At 50.0% G+C, this 21,007-nt stretch overlaps 1 protein-coding gene across 1 annotated transcript in view; it reads left to right on the top strand.

Moving 5' to 3' along the window:
- Parp16 (poly(ADP-ribose) polymerase family member 16) overlaps positions 1 to 10,208 on the top strand; it is a 27,857-nt gene extending 17,649 nt beyond the window's left edge. The window contains exons 4-7 of the mRNA XM_005347767.3: positions 296 to 502; positions 4,450 to 4,621; positions 7,234 to 7,375; positions 8,860 to 10,208. Coding sequence (XP_005347824.1) covers positions 296 to 502; positions 4,450 to 4,621; positions 7,234 to 7,375; positions 8,860 to 8,995 — 657 coding nt within the window. The 3' untranslated portion in view covers positions 8,996 to 10,208. The remainder of the gene's footprint in view (positions 1 to 295; positions 503 to 4,449; positions 4,622 to 7,233; positions 7,376 to 8,859) is intronic.
- Positions 10,209 to 21,007: the final 10,799 nt, after the last annotated feature.

Here is a 21,007-nt window from a genome sequence, read left to right as displayed (position 1 = left end):
CTCCAGGCCTGGAGCCCAAGGTTTTAGGAGGCCTTTGGTCTGTCTTCTCCCTTCTTCCACTCCTTACCCTCTTTCTTCCATCCCTTGTTTTGTCTCACGTAGCCCAGCCTGGCCTTGAACTTGATATAGAGCTGAAGATGAGCTTGACCTACAATCTTCCTGACTCTACCTCCCAGGCACTGAAGGATAGGCCTGTGTCAGCATGCTGACCATTAGCGGGACGCGTCTGCTGCACACCTAACAGCGTCCCATGTAAACCTCTAACTCCTTCCTGTTTCGCTTTCATGTTTGCAAGTTCGAAAAGATCCAGCAGCTGACTGGTGCCCCTCACACACCTGTTCCCACTCCGGACTTCCTATTTGAAATCGAGTACTTTGACCCAGCCAACGCCAGGTTTTATGAGACCAAAGGAGAGCGAGACCTCATCTATGCCTTCCATGGCAGCCGTCTAGAGAACTTCCACTCTATCATTCACAATGGTCTACACTGCCACCTGAACAAGGTAGGTCTGGGGCTTACTGCTGGGGAGCGTGGGAGGGGACTCATGGGGAGGTGGGTTGGCTGAGGCCATGGTGCTTGGAGTGATCACCTGGCCACCTGGGTCAATGCAGCATCTCAGGCCCGCTGTGTTTTTTGTTTTTTCGGTTTTTTTTTTTTTTTTTTTTTTGGTTTTTCGAGACAGGGTTTCTCTGTGGCTTTAGAGCCTGTCCTGGAACTAGCTCTGTAGACCAGGCTGGTCTCGAACTCACAGAGATCCGCCTGCCTCTGCCTCCCGAGTGCTGGGATTAAAGGCGTGCGCCACCACCGCCCGGCTAGGCCCACTGTGTTTTAACAGGATTTCTGGGAGATTTCCAGGCTGATTATGGTTGGGGAAGCATTAGTGGTTTCTGGCCTTAACTCTACATTTAGATTACTTGGGAAACTTTTAAAATCCCTGTGCTGCTGGCGGTGGTGACGCACACCTTTAATCCCAGCATTCGGGAGACAGAGACAGAGGGATCTCTGAGTTGGAGGCCAGTCTGGTCTACAGAGGGAGTTCCAGGACAGGTTCCAAAGCTACACAGAATCCGTGTCTTGAGAAACAAACAACAATAACAACAAAATCCTTGTGCTGGGACTGGAGAAGAGGCTCAGGAGCTAAGAGTACTTAATTCTCTTGCATAAGATCTGGGTTCAATTCCGAGGATTAACCTTGGGTGGCTACTGCCTGTAGCTTTCTGTAGTTATCCAACACCCTCTTCTGAACTCCATGGGCACTACACAAAGAAACAGACAAGCAGATTCACAAACATACAAATAAATAAAAAATCTAAAATAAAGAAAACAAAAATACTAGTACCAGAGAGCTTGGGATGTAACCTAGCTGGTAGAATGTTTACGTGGTGTGCACTAGGCCCTAAATTCAACCTGCAGCACCTGCATAAAATGATGTGGTGTCCACCTATAATCCTAACACTAGGGAAGTAGAGGTAAGAGGATCTGAAGTTCAAAGTCATCCTGGGCTAGTGGGGAGTTTGATGTTAGCCTGTGCTACATGAGACCTTGTTTCACAAAAACAAATGAAAATCCCAATGCCAGCTGCATCCCAGACCACTTAGTTGAGACACTGCGAGTAGCACACACCGGTGTTCTTCACCAACCCTTCCAGTGGTCATACAGTGTGGACCCTGAGCCAGCAGGAGAAGCAAATCCAGGAGCCCTTCATTGGAAGTGTGAAGCCTCAGGCCTGCCTGAGACGACACTGTGAGAACCCACACTTTAACAGGATCCCCAGGTGACCATAAGCATTGCTGAGCTCCTGTCAGCCCTGAGAAATTGCGGGGTGTGCCAAGATTCAGCAAGAGGAGGTCCTTCCCCAGAACTGTTTTCCTCTCATCTTCATGAGTCAAAACTGTTAACCACCCTCTCCCTTCTGACACTTATTCTACCCCTTAGGAAGGAGGAGGAGGATGACAGTCTAGGGCCTGTCGCTCAACAGGCGTGGGCAGCCATGAGGGCCTGGGCAAAGGAACTCATGCTGTTCCAGTCTGTCCCCTCTTCCGTGGCACTGGTGCCCACTATCCTCTGAGCTCACACAGCGATTGAAGTGGCTTGTATTCACAGAGGCTGCTTGGTTTCCTAGGCTCCAGGAGAAGCAGCAGCTGCTATTGTAGGCCAGCAGAGAGGGCATCTGAGGTAGTAGGTGCTGTGGGCCCTCCCCAGGCAGAGCAGCATCTGTCTCGTCTTGATGGGCTGGCTCCGTCAGGGCTGATGTAGCCCCGAGGCTGGAGAAGCTTCTTCCAGCCCTGCTGCATCTGATTAGCGCTGGTGGGTTCTGCTGAGGATGACGGGCTTGTTTATGCTGGCCCTGGGCTTGCTTCTATGGCCAGGCTACTGGAATCCAGGGGTCTCTGTTTTACCCTGGAACTTGCCTGGAGTTTGTACTCTAGGGTTCCCTTGAGGTAGCTCATGTACCAGGGAGAAGCTGTGAAGTTATCCTTGTTGGGGGTGGAAATGCCCTGGGACTCTCTTGAGCTCTCTGCTCCCAGCAGCCTGGCACAAGGCTTTGAGTCTCAGAAGCTGAAGACATATGTAGGACTTAAGTAAAGGACTAATGTGCAGTGACAGAGAAATGAATGACTCAGTGGGTAAAGGTGACTTCTGCTAAGCCTGATGATCTGAGATTGATCCCAGGCACTCACATGAAGGGAGAACCAACTCCCACAGTTATCTCCTTACCTGTGTGTGTGTGTGTGTGTGTGTGTGTGTGTGTGTGTGTGTGTGTGTGTGTGTCTCTCTCTCTCCAACCAACTCCACTCCCACAGTTATCTTCTTACTTGTGTGTCACACACACACAGACTGTTTTTTGTTGTTTTTTTTTTTTCAGGATAGAATTTCTCTGTGTAGCCCTGCCTATTCTGGAACTCATGCTGTAGACCAGGCTGGCCTTGAACTCACAGAGATCCACCTGCCTCCCGAGTGCTGGGATCAGAGGTGTGCACCACCACTGCCCAAATGAATAATATTTTTAAAAAGAAAGAGAATACTGCTGTGGGGTCTGATCAGAGGGTGTTCATTGTCCCTGGAGTTGGTCTGTGTCAACTTTGGAAAAATGGGGACATTGTCCAACTTGGCATGGGAGCTTTCCAAGGACCTTCAGAAAGCAGAGGTCTGTTTCATTTGCCCCACACCACAGGGTTTCTCCGTTCCAGAGCTGAGGATGTATTTCAGTGAACTCCTGGAGTCCAGGGTCATCTAAGATACTGGGTCTAGCATCCACAGACAGCAGTCAACTTTCAACTTGAGTATCAGGTCCATCCATTGATGGAAGCTTCTAGACTGTGAAGAGAAGTGTGACTAGCGCCATGGTGGACGTTACTGTGACTGAGTGGTGTTCAGTTGTTGGTGCCTGTCATAGCCAAGGAAGAGTGTGTTGCCTGTGCCTGCCATAGGCTGTTTGCCAGTGCTTTATCTGCCACACTTCCTTAGGGAGGCAACCAACTTAACAGCCCTTGTCAGGCAGCTGCAGCCTAGCTTCTTGGATGTTTTCTTAGCCCACAACAACACAGAGTAAAACTCAGCCAGGTCCTTCATTTAGTCCCAGTTTCTGGTCAGAGAGACTTGGTTTTGTTTATTTGTTTGTTTTTTGTTTTGTTTTGTTTTTTTGAGACAGGGTTTCTTGGTAGCTTTGGAGCCAGTCCTGGAACCTGTCTATGTAGACCAAGCTGGCCATGAACTCAGAGATCTGTTTGCCTCTGCCTCACGAGTACTGGGATTAAAGGCATGTGCCACCACTGCCTGACTCATTTCTTTTTCAAATAATAGGATGTAACTTTCCTTTTGCAAACCCCTAAGTGTAGCTATGTTCAATGCATTGATGTGATGGGAATTACTCTGTTCATTATAACAGTAGCACCTGTGATGGCCTGCCCACCTGTGACTGTCACCAGATAGCCTCCAAATGCACATTGTTTTATGTACATTGTCTATAGTTGTGTGTGTGGTGTTGCTGAGGACTGGATGCTTAGGCAAGAGCTCTACCAGTGAGCTACACCTCCTGCCCTACCTTATGTCTTTGAAACGTGGTCATAAGCTTGTGGAGGAGGAATTTTTACAGTGTTTTGTAGGTGCAGAAACTGAAACACAGAATTTATGTAACTCGCTGGAACATTGAAACTGAGGTCTGTTTGGACTCCGATATCGCTGTTGTTTTTTCCATTCAACCTTGACCACAAGGTACAGCTCCTTTGCCAGGCTAGGTGGCCAGATCCTGTCAGCTGAACCCCTGATCAGATGGGAATGTGTTTAGTCCTGAGCCCTATGATGACATCAGGTTATTTGTCTTAAAGGGGTGGGAGGAGTGTGAAAATGTTTGTTTCCAGCTCTGTGGAAGAAGGACACATGCCATCTGGTGACACCTAGTCTCCATTCAGTTTTGTGTGCTTTTTCTTTTCGCCTCTGCTCTTCCAGACATCTTTGTTTGGAGAAGGGACCTACCTCACGAGTGACTTGAGCCTGGCCCTCATTTACAGTCCTCATGGCCATGGGTGGCAGCATAGCCTCCTCGGCCCAATCCTTAGCTGTGTAGCCGTGTGTGAGGTCATCGATCATCCAGATGTCAAGTGCCAAACCAAGAAGAAGGGTGAGTGAGCGCTGGGCCCAGGCCTGGCTGCGGCTCTTGCTCTGGCTCAGGTGTGGGGTGGACGGCCATTGCATGGTCCAGAGCAGCACAGACAGGACAAAGGCTGGGCTGCAAGGACGGGAATGGCTTCTCAGGGATGGAACACGTGATAGGAAAAGATCACACTACAGGTAGGAGTCAGGCAGTTCTGGGGAGGGGCTGACAAGGAGCAGCTGAGAGGGTTCAAGATGCCCAGGGAAAGCTTTGGGAAGGAGGCAGGATTTAACAAATGCAGACTCTTCCGGAGGACCTGAAACCTGTGTCTAGCAGCCACACTGTGGGATCCACAACCACCTGTAACTCCAACTGGGATCTAACATTCTCTTTCGGCCTCATGGGTACCAGACATGTGGTGAACATACATACATTCATGTGAAACACTCATACATATAAAATAAAAATTAAGAAAAAAAAACAGGTGGTGACTCATTCCTTTAATCCCAGCACATGGGAGGCAGAGGCAAGCAGATCTCTGTGAGTCTGAGGCCAGCCTGGTCTACAAATCCAGTTCTAGGACAGCCAGGGTTGTTACACAGAGAAACCTTGTCCTGAAAAACCAAAAACCAAAACAAAAAACCCAAAAATTAAGAAAAAAAAGATTTGACAAATGGAAACCTTACATACTTGTAAGGTGAGGGCATGGCTCGTTGGGAGTCAGACTTTTGCTATTATTTCTGGGCACTCGCATCATCAGAAAACCTGGTATCCAATTAACATGCAATAAAGGTTTGCTCAACAAAAGCTAAGGATAATGGGTCCAGATTCTCTGTGCTCCGCTGGAGTGTGCTGGAATCCCCAGACGACCAGAGGGGCATCTGAGGCCATGGACTCTCCAGGAGCAGATAGCTAGCAGCCACCTCAACTCCACTGGCTTGAGGTGCCCCTTGGATTACATGCCCAGTGCCTCCCTCTGGGCCACCCTCCTCCAAGGCAGAAGAGTCACAGGACTGTCATTCCTGTCTCCAAACTGGGCTGTTGGCTTTACTAAGAAGAGGAGAATTCAAGACACAAACTGTTCTGGCCTCTAATGTGAAACAACTGGACCCAAGGAACAGGCCCAGGTCTGACGCCACCCTCCCAAACCAGACAGCACGAACGCCCGCTTGCGTGCGTAATTCTTAGCAAGTTTGCATATGGAGACATTAGACATCAAAACACAACTGCCCAGCCTCTGCTGCCCAGAGCCCTGGCTTGTGTTTGATGAAGTCTTTCTGTGTTATTAACAGGAAAGAGTGTCCTCCCTTCCTCTCAGACCAGACTTAAGTACTTGATTAGCATGTACAAGGCCCTGGGTTCAGCACTGCACAAGTACACATAAAATCCACAACAGCAAAAACAAAAAACAAAAAAAGTTTTGCCTGGTGCGCTGGCATGAGCCTGTAGTCTCAGTGAGTAGGAAGCAGAACAGGAGGATCAGCAGATAAGGACTAGCCTTAGCATGGAGGTGCACACCTTTAATCCCAACACTTGAGAGGCAGAGGCAGGCTGATCTCTGTGAGTTCAAGGCTAGTCGTTCCTGACTAGACAGAGCCACATAGTGAGATCCTGTCTGAAAAAAATTTTTTTTCCCCTTAAAATCCTGGGCAGGGCATGGTGATAGATACCTGTAATTCCAGTACTGGGGACGTAGAGAAGAGGGTCAAGAGTTAAAGGTTGTCCTCAGCTACATAGCAAGTTCAAACAAACAAAAGTCTTAGTAGGAGTGGTGGAAGTCTTTATCTGTTTTTGTGTTTGTAACCCTAGCTGTCCTGGAACTCATGCTGTTGACCAGGATGGCCATGAACTCACAGGCAATATGCCTGCCTCTGCCTCCCTCTCAAGCCTTTAATCCCAGCAATCAGGAGGCAAAGGCAGGTGGGTCTACTGTGAGTTCCAGGACAGCCAGGGCTACATAGTGTGACCCTGTCTCAAAAAAAAAAAAAAAAGTGCTGAGGTCAAAGATGCAAAGATGTGCTCCACCAGGCCTGGTGGAAGTAAGTGTTCTGAAAACTCGAGTCTAGTGTGATTTATTCAGAATGCCTCCTAGGCCCTGGGGTTGTAGCACAATTGGTAGAGTATTCACCTGGCAGGTGTGAGGCCCTGTGTTCACCTTCAACACAGCATCAACTTGGTACAGTAGTGTGAACCTGCAAGCCCAGCACTCAGAAGATTGGAGGGTCAGAGGTTCAAGGTTACCCTTAGCTAGGCACTGAGTTCAGGCACGGGTGACTGGTCTCTAAACAGATAAATAAAGAAGCTGTCGTGCTGAGGCTCTCTGCTCTCCGGTGAGTCCTGGTCCTGGCCTGGTACATGATGCTGATCTGCCGTTTCAGCCTTCCGATTACGTCTGCCTTCTGCTTGTTCCGTTCTGCGGCTTTATTTTCCTCTCTCTGTTTTCCTAGTCTCTCTTCCCATTTGTCTTCCTGCCTGCCAGAATCTCCTGATTCGCACAGGAACACGGGTGCAGTCCTCAGCCTGCTGACTTTGCGCCTCAGGACCATGAACCTTGACTCAATTCTATTTCTAATTTGCCTCGTCCGTGTCCCCCACCCCCCACCACACCCGGCACAGCGTGCTTCTCTCTCCTTTTTCAGATACCAAGGAAATTGACCGCAGCAGAGCAAGGATCAAGCACAGTGAAGGGGGAGATGTCCCTCCTAAGTACTTCGTAGTCACCAACAACCAACTTCTTCGGGTGAAGTACCTGCTGGTGTATTCCCAGAAACAGCCAAGGAGGTAAGCTCCCTGCGTGAACTTAGGAGGTGGCTGCTGTGTTCAGAGTGTCGATCGCTCAGCTGTCAGCATCGCCTCTCCCTCAGCCTCGGGCCTCCGATGTATGTAAAGCAAGCGCTCCATGATGCTGGACACCTGAGGAAAGAGGTAGAGAAGACGCATGTAGCTCTGACTCCAAAGGGACCAAACATACTAGTGGGGAAGATCTGTTTGGAAACAAGCCTGTTTGAGGGGTACATGAAATCAAACTAGGGCTCCCTGGGCAATTGGTTTGTCTGAACTCCATTCCAGAGATTGAGTCGAGAGGCAGGATGGGAACCAGACAGTGGCTGAGAATGTGCAGCTCAGCTGAACCTGCCATGGACCCAGATACTTCATTTTATCTCGCTAATGAGTTGATGTCAAGGACGTAGCACAGTGGTAGAGTGTTTGACTAGCACATAAAGGCCCTGGGTTCGATCCCCAGCATGGCAGAAGATACGAAATAAAGAAAGAGAGAAGAGGGTTGACCCCAGCAACAGATGAGGGCCCTTAGCTCTGGAGGACTGTAGAGGAGGCCACATCCCATTCCATCTAGTAGCATGGTGACAGGAAGATGTTCAGGGTCCCTAGGGGGACTGTCATTTTGTCAGCTTACTATGTTGTTGGAGTCTGTGGTGGAGCTTTTGCCAAACCCACAGAAAAGGGGTTGCATTGAATATTCTTGGGTTTTTGTTATTTTGTTTTTTAAGTGTGTGTATGTGTGTGTTTGCACCCACGCGAGTGTGCGTGCACCCAGGGAAACCAGAAGGGCTTCAGATTCCTTGGAGTTGGAGATACATGCTATTTATTTGAAAAACTGCATTCTTAACTAACTCCCTAGCGAGTGTTTTCTGTGTACATTTGGATGGCTTAGAACACCTCCCAGTGTAGCACACAGATTCCCAGGCTGGTGAGAACGCCTGCCACAAAGCCTGCCACCTTGAGGTCCGTCTCTGTGATCCACGTGGTGGAAGGAGAGAACGGACTATCCTCTGGCCTCTACACGTGCGTGCGCATGCGAGAGCGCACACACACACACAAACACACACACAATAATAAAAAAGATTCCCCCAGCTCACATTTGTCTCTGCTCATACAGACAAGACCTTCGCAAGGAGCTTGCAACCATCTGTGCAGACACCCTGAGATGGGGCATCCTTTTAAATACCAAAGCCTTAAGAAAAGCGAGTTATAAAAGGCAATAGAGGAGCTAACCGGGGAAGAGTGGGTGAGCTCATTGCATAGCCGTGTTTGTGCAGTTAGAAAATGTTCTGTTGAAAGGCGAGTTGGCGGTGCCAGGGCCAACAGCCCCAGGTCTCTCGGGCAGAGCCGCACGAAGCTTCCCTTCGAGGCTCACAGAGGATGAAATCCATCATGTCGTGTTCTCTGAGCCAGAACTTCTTGCATACACTTAAAACAAAAAATGTTTTTCCCGAGTTGCCAACTCTCTTTTTCCCTCTGGGCAGGGCCTCACGCCAGCTCTCCTGGTTGTCCAGCCATTGGTTCATGGTCATGATGTCCCTGTATCTGCTGCTGCTGCTCATTGTGAGTGTCGCCAACTCCTCTGCTTTCCAGCACTTCTGGAACCGAGTGAAGGGATGATCATGGGCACCTGGAGTGGGGGCCACTCACCGTGTGCCTTACGGAAGCTTGTCCTCTACCTCCTGCATCCCATATCCAGTCAGGCCGAGTTTGTGGACCAGCTGCAGGGGGTGCACAGGACAATTTTCATATGCCATACATGTACTGATTGCCTTTGATGATGTGCCCAGCCACAATCCAGTCAGTGGGGACCCTTGGCCCCTCACTTGTCTGCTTCTTCCTAAATAGTCTAGGGAGGTGGCTCTTCAGCCAGGGCCAACGGGAAAGTAACTCCTGCTGCGTTTAAAAGCAAAGTGTCCAAGCTGTTGGTGGTGTTTCCAGTCGCTCAGATGGAGGCTGGCCCTTTCTCTAATGCCTTTTGGAAGAGAGAACTTGGGGTGATAAATCACTAAGTGGTTGCCTTGTTTTGACTCAAGACACCCAAGAGGGACGGTCGTGTTTCTCATTCAAATCAGTGGGATCATTTGGGGATTCCATCGGCTTTAGTCTGCGGGTGCAAGACATTTGAACGGTTTTCTCAGATCAACAAACGGTTTCTGCCACAGCTGTCCCTCCCTCCTTCCTTAAGCACACGAGAGAAGGAGCCTCAGCGGATAACAAAATGCAGACTTAACAACTAGCAGCTCTGTCATCGTTTTCTAAAAATGGCCAACTCTGATTACAGCTGAAACGGAACCAAATGTTTGTTTTCTGTTTTTGTTGTTGTTTGTTTTTAAGTAACTGACAAATTAGCCTCTGTGAGCCAAATAAAAGGGGAGAAGTCTAAACCTGGAGCACCAAGTGGCCTGGGTCCACAGCCTCTTTCCTGGCTGTGTTACAGGGAGAAGGATCCAAGCCATAAGCTCGCTGTGGTCCTCATTCCCACGAAGCTGCCTTGATATACAACATTCTAGGCCTTCAGGGGGCTTCTGGCCTCAGTTGGCCACACATCTTCATGGGCTGGGTCTCCCTCAGAGGAGCTGTCGTCTTTGGGACTCAGCCTGAGCTTTAGTGTGTGAGGAGAGAGTCCCCAGCTGCCCGTGCTGTGTTGTTCATTCCCTCCTTCCTGCCAGGCTTCAACCAGAAAAGAACCCTGTTGAACGGGAATGAGGTTTTCATAGTGAATGAGAAAATCATTTTCTACAATTTGTAAAGTTTGTGAAAAAGCCACTACTATGCTTTTTAAATCAAATAGTAGGACAGTTAAAAAAAACAATAAAGATATTTTCCTAAATACTAAGCTGTCTCTGTGACTGTCCACGGCTATACTCAGTGTTAAGAACCTCACTCTTTTCCTTCATGGTGGACAGGAGTTGGCAGTGGGACTTGTAGGCGCTGACCTCACAGACGTGAACAGCTGCTGTGTGCTATGCATAGGGGTACAAGTAGGATCAAGTCACCCACCAGGAGCTGGCAGTCCAGCAGTGTGGGCAGGTAGACAGCATTTCAGGGGGAAGCTGGTGTCCTGAGATACTAGAAAGGAGAAACATTTGGTCAGGACGACAGGACCGCTACCATAGACTGTATATGTGTGCTGTGTATTTGGTCTCCACAGTTGTTTATTACAGGCCTGTGTACTTTAGCAGATAAGGATCTGAAGGCAGGCCAGAAAGCTTAATAGCTTGTCCACCAGGAGGAAACGGCAGAACTAGAGTTCTAGCTTCTCATACCCATCCTCAGAGCTAGGTGGAGCTTCTGCCAAACCCACAGAAAAGGGGTTGCATTGAATATTCTGGGCTTTTTTTTTTAATATTTATTTATTTATTTGTTATGTATACAATATTCTATCTGTGTGTGTGTCTGCAGACCAGAAGAGGGCACCAGACCTCATTACAGATGGTTGTGAGCCATCATGTGTTTGCCGGGAATTGAACACAGGACCTTTGGAAGAGCAGGCAATGCTTTTAACCACTGAGCCATCTCTCCAGCTCCCTTGTTTTGTTTTTTTTTAAGGGTGTGTGTGTGTGTGTGTGCACCCAGGGAAACCAGAAGAGCTTCAGATCCCTTGGAGTTGGAGATACATGCTATTTACTTGAAAAACTCCATTCTTTTTTTGTTGTTTTGTTTTGTTTTTGATTTTTGAGACAGGGTTTCTCTGTGTAGCTTTGGAGCCTGTCTTGGAACTCACTCTTGTAGACCAGGCTAGCCTTGAACTCACAGAGATCCGCCTGCCTCTGCCTCCCCAGTGCTGGGATTAAAGAAAGGCATGCTCTCCCCTTTTGGTTTTAAAAGAACTTAAAACATTCCCCAACTACGGGTCTGAAGCACTGAGCTTCTTTTGTCTCATAGGTGCACTGGCCGTGAGGAGAGGTGCAGTGAGATGATCAGCCAGGAAGGAAACAAGGCCTAAAAGACTCAACTCCACTCAGCCCCTACCCTAAGCCTAAGCCAGATGCCATCTTAACAATAGCTCTGGAGAAGGCAAGCTGGGAACCTTGGGGTGGGGCTCAGGAGGAAGCAGCTTCTTCTCTGTCTAATGTACCCACTAGGGAGGAATATCCCTGGACGGCTGATGGCAGTGGAGGTCAGGGGTGCTCAGGTGCCACCACCTCACACTGGGGCCCCTGCTGCTTTGGCCTTGTGAGAAGCACCCTCCCAGCTCTGTCAACTACACATCATGGCCTGGAATGCAGCATTCGGAGAGGTGTCAAGTGGGTCTCTCCCAGGTAGGAAGCCAGCTTCGAAGGGCCCAGAATCCTGTGAGCTACTAGTGCTTTCCCGTATAAATGAGAGAGGAGCATATGTGTTTCAGTGCCGGTCATGATTAATTCATTCCATTAAATGGCACTTGCCTCCCAGGCCAGGCCAGGGCTGGGGAGGTGATTTTAAAGAGCCCAGTTCAGGTGTTTTTCTTTATAACATGGCCGCATCACATCTGCGCCCATCCACAGCTAAGCCCAGGAGGTTTGTGTTGGCATGGAATCTGCCGAACTCACCCTCCCCGTTGCCATGGTGACTCTTAGGCCCTGGGATTGGATTCTGTTCTTCACACACAAACATGACCACACCCTCCCGAAGCCCCTCTAACACTCCCACCCCCCTCTTTACGGTCTCACCGCATAGCCTCTTCCCCCACCTCCAAGTTTTCCGTCTCTTGGCCTTTGTTTTTGTTTTTTGTTTTTTTGGTTGTTTTTTTTTTTTCCTTTGTCCACTCTCCACCATGGGTTTTTGTTTGTTTCCCAACTGTCTGGGGCTGCGCACCATGGAGACGGTGTCCTGGACTGCCTCTGACCCTGATCTGGTTAGGAACCCCTTCGCGTTGCGTGTATCTCCAACCTGATGTTCAGAACATCCAAAACAAATCCCGACATTCCAAAGCAAGATAGAAACCACCATCCCCACCCACTCTGCTGGCGCTCTGGTCCACCTGGAAAGGGCTTTGAAAATTTCCAGCGTTCCGAAGCAATGTCCATGAAGGGAGAGCGCTGTCTGCTGAGCACTTTAGTCCCAGCGAGCTGCACTTTGTGTCAGGCTGATGTTTTCGGCATTAAAATTCCACCGGAAGCTTTCAGAGGGCAGGCTTCTCAGGACAGATATACACACATTTGTCTCGGTTGGTGCACTCAAGAGAAGTTTGTTGAGTGACTATATGAAAAGATTCATGGAATCCACACCCACCCCAAAGCAAAGAGTGATGGTTGAATGGCAGTTTAAGAGGATTGGAGTTAGACCTCCGGAAGTGGTGGGGGAGTCCGTGGGTGAGGGCTTCTGAGGAGGCTGTTGTGAGGCTTGGGGAAATCCTTTTAATCCCAGCACTGAGGAGGCAGAGACAGGCCTATGTCTCTATGAGTTCAAGGCCAGCCTGGTCTACAGAGCGAATTCCAGGACAGCTAAGGTACACAGAGAAACCCTGTCTGGGGCAGTGGGGGAATGCCCATTAAGCTAGGGCAGGAGGATAACCACAAGCTTGAGGCCAGCCTGTACACATGTCTATCCATCTTTTTTATTTTTTGAACTCTAGGCTAACCAGGCTACAGAGTGAGAATGTTTCGAAACAAAAACCTGAAACATTCAAGAAACCAAAACCCAAAGCAAAGCCTGTTTAGGAACAGGCTTTAGTAATGAGTTGGGAGACAGAGAAATAACTGGAGACTCACCAGCAAAAGGAGCTCCACTAACAGGCAGTGGAGCCAAGGTGGCTCTGTCTGTATTTAGCAGGAGGACCCCACTGGAAACAGCATGTATTCTTCCAGGCCCTTCCAGCCAGCCTTGGTGTCATGGGTCAGGTCGGTCAGACTGCAGGAGGAGGCAAGGTCAGTCTGAAGTACTGGACCCATACATTGTACAGTGGCTTAAGATTTCACTGGTCGTGGGCAAGCAAGGGCACAAATATTTCCATAGGGACTGTCGCCAGAAGTCTGCTGGACTTCAAATATAGTGTTTACTTATTTACTTATTTATTTTAAAGACACACACACACAGGTATACGGGTGAGAATGCCTTGGAGACCAGGGACAATTGATCCCTCTGAAGCTAGAATTACAGGTGACTGTGGGGGGCAGTTCCTGGGTCCCCTCAATACATGGGTACTAGGAACATACTCAGGTCCTCTGGAAGAGCAGCACATACTCTTATGAGCTGAACTGGGCTGGACCCCCGCCACCAAGTGTAGTTTAAAGGAATGGCGGTGGTGTGTACTTGGGAAGTCTCACCTCGTAGCTCTTGGATTTCCTTGTTCCCTCTGCATCAGGTCACCTGTTCTTGTCGCCCAGGGCCCCGCTCGCCCTTCTGCTACTCCTCCAACCTCTCCTCTGGGGCTTTCCCCATTTCCTGCTCTCCTTGGGTCCTGGTAAAACGGCTGACTGTTTTTCCATCCACCCACTCTGAATAGAAGCAGTCATTGGTTTCAGACATGGGCATGGGACCCAGTTGGATAATAAATCTCAGCAAGTCCAGTCTTGTGGATGTTCCGGGGAAAGAGATTTGTGTCTCCTGGTCCTGAATATGGGAGGCTGGACTTTCCACGGCCTTTGGGTCTGTTGGCATTGTGTTTTAGAGGCTGCCTGTGCAGCCTGGGATGGCATGGAACTCTGTCCTGCCGCTCTGCCTCCCGCGCACTGGGAGTGCAATCCTACTGCCGCTGCCTCCTTGTAAAGCCTCGGACTAATTCCAACACAGGGCCGTTGTGATGCTGTTCACAGAAACTGGGGCGCTTAAAGCCAGGCTTTTCTCCTGGCGATCCATATATTCTTTGTGATTTAAATGTGAGAAATGAAGGCGTGTGAATCGGGAAAGGTTTTTATTTTTTCCTGATTAATCACAGCACCCAGACAGCACAGAGACAGAGACATTCATACACAGACACATTACATCACATTACTCACTTACTTGGGACTTGAACCGGTAACCTTGGGCTCTGCAGGCGGCGCTCCAATCCTCTCGTGCCCTCAGCTGTCCTAGATTCTCTTCACTTTTGGTGGAAGCCGATGAATTATGAATGTGGCTTTTAGGCTGGTGAGTCTGGATCATGGATGTTTGATTGCCGTTATAACCCATGGATGATACCACAGTGTGCTCAGATGTGCACAAAATGAGAGATGGACTCAGAAAGTGTGGACTCTGGAGCCTGAGTAATAATGGAAGCAGGTGGGCACAGGCTACAGCTGGAGAAGCTGTCGGAGTGAAGAGACCAAGGTCAGCTGTCCTCAGCCTTCCTAATGCCATGACCCTTTAATACAGTCATATTATGGTGAGCCCCAACTATAAAATTATTTATAACTGTAATTTTGATACTGTTATGAATCAATGTAAATGTCTGATATGTAGGATATTGGATGTATGGCCCTTGTGAAAGAGTTCTTCAACCCCCAAATGGGTTGTGACCCTCAGACTGAAAACCAGTGGTCTAGGCTGATGGTGGACTAAGGCTGTGGTGCCAACACCAGGCCCAGTGGGCAGAAAAGTCTCCCTATTGAGAGTCCTTAGCCCTTCTGCCTAGTTAAGCATGGGCCACGTGGGGTGCCAGCGGTGGATCCCACAGGAAATCCCCCTGGATAGTCACTTATTAACCAGAGCCTTGCGCTCAACCCTGGTCACCTGTTGATCCCAGTCACTTCAGGCCTAGGAGGTGACCATGAGGCCCACAGGGCACTGAAGGAGAGGCAGGCAGGGGGACCCACCGTCCTGTCCCGGCTGTTGCTCAGGCAGTGGGCACCCTCCCTCCTGCCCCAGCTGTTGCTCAGGCGGTGGGGACCCTCCATCCTGTCCCAGCTGTTGCTCAGGCAGTGGGGACCCTCCATCCTGTCCCAGCTGTTGCTCAGGCAGTGGGGACCCTCCCTCCTGCCCCAGCTGTTGCTCAGGCAGTGGGGACCCTCCCTCCTGCCCCAGCTGTTGCTCAGGCGGTGGGGACCCTCCATCCTGTCCCAGCTGTTGCTCAGCCCTTAAGCCTCCAGCCTGCTCTGATTATGATTTCTTCGAGACTACAAATCCAGGCACTGCCAGCAGCCAAATCCTTCTCCAATTGTCTAAGTTCTGGACATCGGAGACTAAACAGTCTCCACTGTCTAGCCAGCTGTGCCGAGCAGTATTTGTGTCTTCTGGCTGGAGGGGCTGCGGTTCTGCGTCCACTTCCAACTGAGGCCTGGGGGCCCTGGCGGTGGGAGGGTGAGGGGAGAGGACCATGTGTTAGAGGGGACACTTTTTAAGTCTCTCTTTTGTCCCAGTACCAGGTATTTTAGTCTCAAATCCTGGCTTTGGCTCATTGTTTTTGTTTTGTTTGAGACAGGGTCTCATGTAATCTGGGCCAGCCTCAAACTTGTTCTGTAGCCGAGAACGACCTTAATGCCTGATCTTCCTGCTTCCACCTTCTGAGTGTTGTGATCCCAAGCGTATGCCACCATGCTTGGTTTGTGAAGTCCTGAGGATCAAACCTGGGGCTTCGTGCATGCTGGGAAGATGCTATCCACTGAGCTATTATATCTCTCAACCTGTATTTCAACTCTGCCAGTTCAGAGGAGCTCCCCTACTGGGTCATCCTCCTTGGGGTTGGAGCCCTTTAACTGCTGCCTCTGCCTCTGAACTCCCGGGGGCACTGGAAACACTGCCTCTCTCGGCATAGACCTGCAGTCATCATATCCCCACGGCCTGTTCCACAGAAGTGGAAAGACAGAGACAAGGCCGAATGAGACTAGAACCCTGGCCTCTGATCCCTACGGCCTTGGAGTGACGTGGACATTCTGCTTTGATGACATGATGGGCTGCCCGTGCATTTGGAGGGGAGCAGGGTGTTCTCATCCTACGCCTGTTTTGGAGATCAAGCTTATGGCGGGGCTGTTTTCTGAGAAGGAAGACAGCCTCTGGGAAAGCACTGGTCCCCAGGCTCTGCTAAATCACCTTGTCAGGGGCAGAGTCAGTGTAGCAGGGTCTCTGCTCCTGTCTGAGAGTCCAGTGCCCAGTTTTCACTTGGCCAAGTCATGAGAGAAGCCAGGGACTAAGGGCAGAGTCCTCAGCAAGAGGAGCCCCTCCCCCAACACACACCATCTGCTTCTGTGCCCTAGGATCCTGGCCCGAGATTACTGGGGGGGAGGGGGTGCCTCAACCATCTGCAGCAGGAATTCCTTAGGATTCCCATCCCGTTTCCTTCCCAGCTGCAGACAGGAGGGTGGGGAGCAGACAGCGTGGGAGGGCTGGGGTAGCTCGGGAGTCTCTGTGGACAGGTGTCTCCATCCTGGTCTGTCTCGGGTCTCAGGCTGTGCCTTTTTGTCTAGCTGTCCATAATCTGCGTGGGTTTGGGCGATCGTCCTGGGCTTGCCTGTGTGGGCAGCTGTGTTTCTTTGGTAGAAAGTGTGCTTATGTGTGCTGAGGCCTGGGAGTAAGTGTCCACACCTCTGAGTAAGCCTTTGCATGTGGGTGTCATGGAGGATAAGCTGTGGGCTTCTGTGTCTTCACAGAGACAAGTGGAGTTGCTCCATAGGAGGTCATTTTGGAGTAAACACGAGCTGGTCTTTACAGATGTTAAACTTAGGTATTTGGCTCTGGAAACAGGCCCATTTGTCTATAGTCAGTCAGTGAGCCTCTGCGAACATGTGGGTGGTCTCTTAATATTTATGTGAAAGCATTCATCTTACACTCATCAATTCATTCATAAAATTATATGCTCACTTATTCAGAAGACATTTCAGAAGTACTTGCTCAGTGGTGTCCTGTAAATCTAGAGGGGCACTGGTGACCCAGGTAGAGCTGTGCTGTGGCCTTCTGGGGCCCTTCTTGCCTATTTCTCATGGGATGAAACTATGACAGGAAAAGATCTAAGATCAATCTCCAGCGGTCCAAGTGTCTAGTGTATACCTTCACCTGGAGACATGTTTGGGAGTCTGTCTCCATGTGAGTGACATTAAAGCTGATTTCCTGGAGGACACAGCCCACAGCTTTCTGCCTTCCCTTTCCCTGCTGGGGCTGACTTAGGATAATGAGATGTGCTGGGGTGCTTTCTGGGGTGCCAGAAAGAGCTCAAGATCCTGTCCTACACCCAGGCTGGGTCTCATCTATCTATGGAATAGTTTACCATAAAACGACAGCTGGAAGGTGGTGACGCGTACCTTTAATCCCAGCACCGGGGAGGCAGTGAATCTGAGTTTGAGGACAGCCTGGTCTATAGAGTGAGTTCCAGGACAGTCAGGGCTACACAGAGAAACCCTGTCTCAAAAACAAAACCAAACCAAACAAAATTTAAAAATACAAACTAAGACTATAGAATGAAGGATAGTGTACAGAAGGAATATGGCCAATACTTTTTTATTACATTTATTTAGTTGTGTGTGTACGTGCGTGTGTGTGTTTGTGCGCGCGTGCACACATGCATGCAAAGGTCAGAGGACAACGTGTGTGAGCCAGTTCTCTTTCTACCGTGTGAACCACGGGGATTGACCTCAGGTCATCAGGTTTGGCAGCAAAGCTGCACCTTCTGAACCATCGTGCTGGCCTTTGAGTTAAGTACTTTTTAGGGTCAAAATAATCTAGAATCTTTAGGTTCAGACAGAACTGAGTCTGAATCCCAGCTCTGTTATATATGTTCTTTTCTGGAATTTTCCGCCATCATACCCTACCACTCCCGGGTCCAGCAGACGTACCAACTAATTGAGTTCACTTAAACCATGTGTCTAGGTAGTTCTGACGAGTTGTGCTTTGAGAGCGATGCAAGAAAATCTAGCCGTTTCTTCAGTGCAGGTGAGTTGTTCCCTCCACCCCCACCCTACTCTGGAGCTTTAATACTTTCGTGCCTCGTGTACACACAGTTCAACGCGCTCTTCTGACTGGACTGTCTCCAGCCTATACCAGGGCTGCAGCATGCTGAGTTCAGCAGGATCAGGCACAGGGTAGGGCTGGGTCAAGTCAGGCCTCAGCTCCTTGACATGTCTGTGCCTGCTTGCCCAGCCCCAGGTCAGCTCAGGCAGCTGTTCTCAGGACTGGTACTCCTAGATGGGGATCTCTGCTCTTGGCATGACTGGCCTTGAGATCATGAAGCATTGGAGAGACGGGACCTCCATGACTCCTGTCCCCTCAAGGAGTCCTAGAGTGGCTACGTTCCAGCAGCAGCAATACACAAGGAGCTGAGAGGTGGGGCAGGAGGCAGCTCAGGTTGGTGGGGTGCCTGTCTTGGGAATCCCCTAGAACCTGTTAAAACTGGCGGCTCTTATACTCTCCTGAAATATCCCTGACCTAGAGGGAATGAAGGAGGGGTCAGGGTGCAGCCAGGGTTGCAGGCTGGGAAGTGCTCTGAAAGTGAGCTCAGGGTGGCCCAGGGCCTAGGGAAGACAGGAAAGATTGTGCCCTCCAGGTCATGAAGCCATCATCCTGACACCCTCCTCCCACGGGGACAGAGAACCAATTTGGTGGTTTCACAGGTGCGAATGATCTAAGCTAGGAAAGACCCTATGGAATCTTGTGTTTGTTTTGATATCAGGTCTCCTTATGTAGCCCAGGCTAGATTTAAACTCACTATATAGTGCATACAGTCTTCAGACTTGCCCATTCCTCTTGCCTCAGCTTCCCCAATGCCAGGATTGCAAGCACATCCCACCACACGTGGCCCCTGGGGGTCTTTGTGGTAATTCCCTGACTTCTCTAGGCTTCTGTTTGGGATCAGAACTAGGAATTTTCCTACTGGAAAAAAGAAAAGGAAAGGAAGGGAGCAATTGATAGATTGCGGCCAAAGTTATGTGTTTAAGGAAATTTCTGCTTCATGCTGGCCAGAGCCGGGAATGTCTGGTCAAAGAGCTGGTGACGGCCAGGGTCTCTGTAAGTAAACACGCAGTCTCTGAAGACTGCCCTGAGCTCATTTCCCTCAGCGGTGTGAGATGGAGGCTGATGTCACCATGAGTGGGGTCTTCTGGTCATAGAGTTTGTCAGTGAGCAGGATGGAGGCTGCACGGTTGCTGGCAGCTGGTTCCACTGTCGGTTATTGGGAACAGCTGCTTCCCATAGACGCCGCTAGGATGCCCTCCTACGCATCTCCTAGGATGGGACTCCAGCCACATTCATGACCCCACAGTAGAGGTGTTGCTGGGGATGCCTGGGATTAACTGTCCCAGCCTTAACTCTCTATGTAAGGCCTTGTCCTCCTCCAGGAGCAAGGCCTCCCTTGGTCTAAGGAGGGTCACTGAGGGTGCGTTTACTTATAAAAAGTGGTCCTCAGAAGCGCAGGTTCATGTCCTGTCCTCCCCCCCCCCCAGAGCTTGGACAGTGGCAACGTGCAACCTAGCCCGTCTCCTGGGGCCAGGCAGCCAAGTACAGCAGGGGAGTTTCCATGAGCAGAGAGCCCAAGCTGGGGGGACTGGGGTGGGGAGCAGGGAAGCCACAAAGCCCTCTCTGTGGTCCCACGGGCTCTTCCTGAGTGCCACCACCCCAGGTGAGACTTTTTATGGGGTCCAGAAGCCCTACAGCAGTCTCTGCACTGCAGCTGCCAGGGGTGGGGACAGGTTCACCGGTCTCCTCACCCCCCCACGCCACAAGACTTCACTTCCTGTTAGGAGAGCCATGAGCTGTGAAACTGAGTAGGGAATGGGCCAGAAACGCCTCGGATGGAAGCCCAGGTCTTTAGCTTTGTTGTCACCCCAGGACTTCTCTGGGCTCATCAGTCAACAGACACTCTCCAAAGAACAACCCACCCCACTCCAGGGCTGCCTGACCTCGTTCGGGCTGAACCGAGACATCGGGCTGGCTGACAGGCTTGACAGCGCCTCTGATACACAGTTTGTCTGACCACTGGGACAGTCTGCTGTCCATCTACTTAATCAACAGACCTTTATGGCACCAGAAGACTTAGTTTGTGCCAAATCTTTGCTGGATGCAGGAGATATAGGCACAAAGATGGTAGACAAGATTCCTGTCTTTAAGGAGTTGACCAAAAAGCAAATGATGATGCACGTGTGTTGTAAGCCACACATGGAGGGAGAAGATGGGCTTCCATGGAGGACGGTTCTCTACAGACCCTACCCTGATTACAGTGTAGGATGGAGAATAAGAAAGGACCATGCTGGGACATGAGGAAGAGATGCCAATAGAGAGAAAGGCAACACAGGCATGGGAGCCCCCTAATCTTAGGAGAGAGAAGACCCAACACCCAGGAATGGGGCTGTCCTAATCAGAACAATGAGAAGACGCATGGCCTGGAGCAATGGAAGTGGTAGAGATAGCTGGAGAGCCGGGGTGGAGCTGGCCAGACAGGTCTTCCTGAGCCACAGGGAGGACTTGGGTGTGAGGGCAAGATCTTGGAGACCCTAGCAAAAGTGTGTCACATCCAAGGACACAGAGATAATGGAATACACATCAAACATTTGAGGAAGAAAGAATGCCGATTTTACACTAAAAATTGACAAGGAAGAAATATTATCCCTCTTATCCCACAAAGCCAGCAACACTTTGATTCCAGATATAAAGATAGTCTAGAAAGTGAAAACCACAGGTCAGCCAGACCCAGCGGCCCTGGCACCAGGGAGGCTGAGGCAGGAGGGTTGTTGAGAATGCCAGGCCAACCTGGGCCATATAGTGAGTTCCAATGTGAACACCAGGCCCCCCAAATAAAATAAAATAAAA

The sequence above is a fragment of the Microtus ochrogaster genome, chromosome 5 (genome assembly GCF_000317375.1).
Source record: "Microtus ochrogaster isolate Prairie Vole_2 chromosome 5, MicOch1.0, whole genome shotgun sequence".
Classification (NCBI taxonomy): Eukaryota; Metazoa; Chordata; class Mammalia; order Rodentia; family Cricetidae; genus Microtus; species Microtus ochrogaster.
This window is presented reverse-complemented; position numbering and strand designations above follow the sequence as displayed.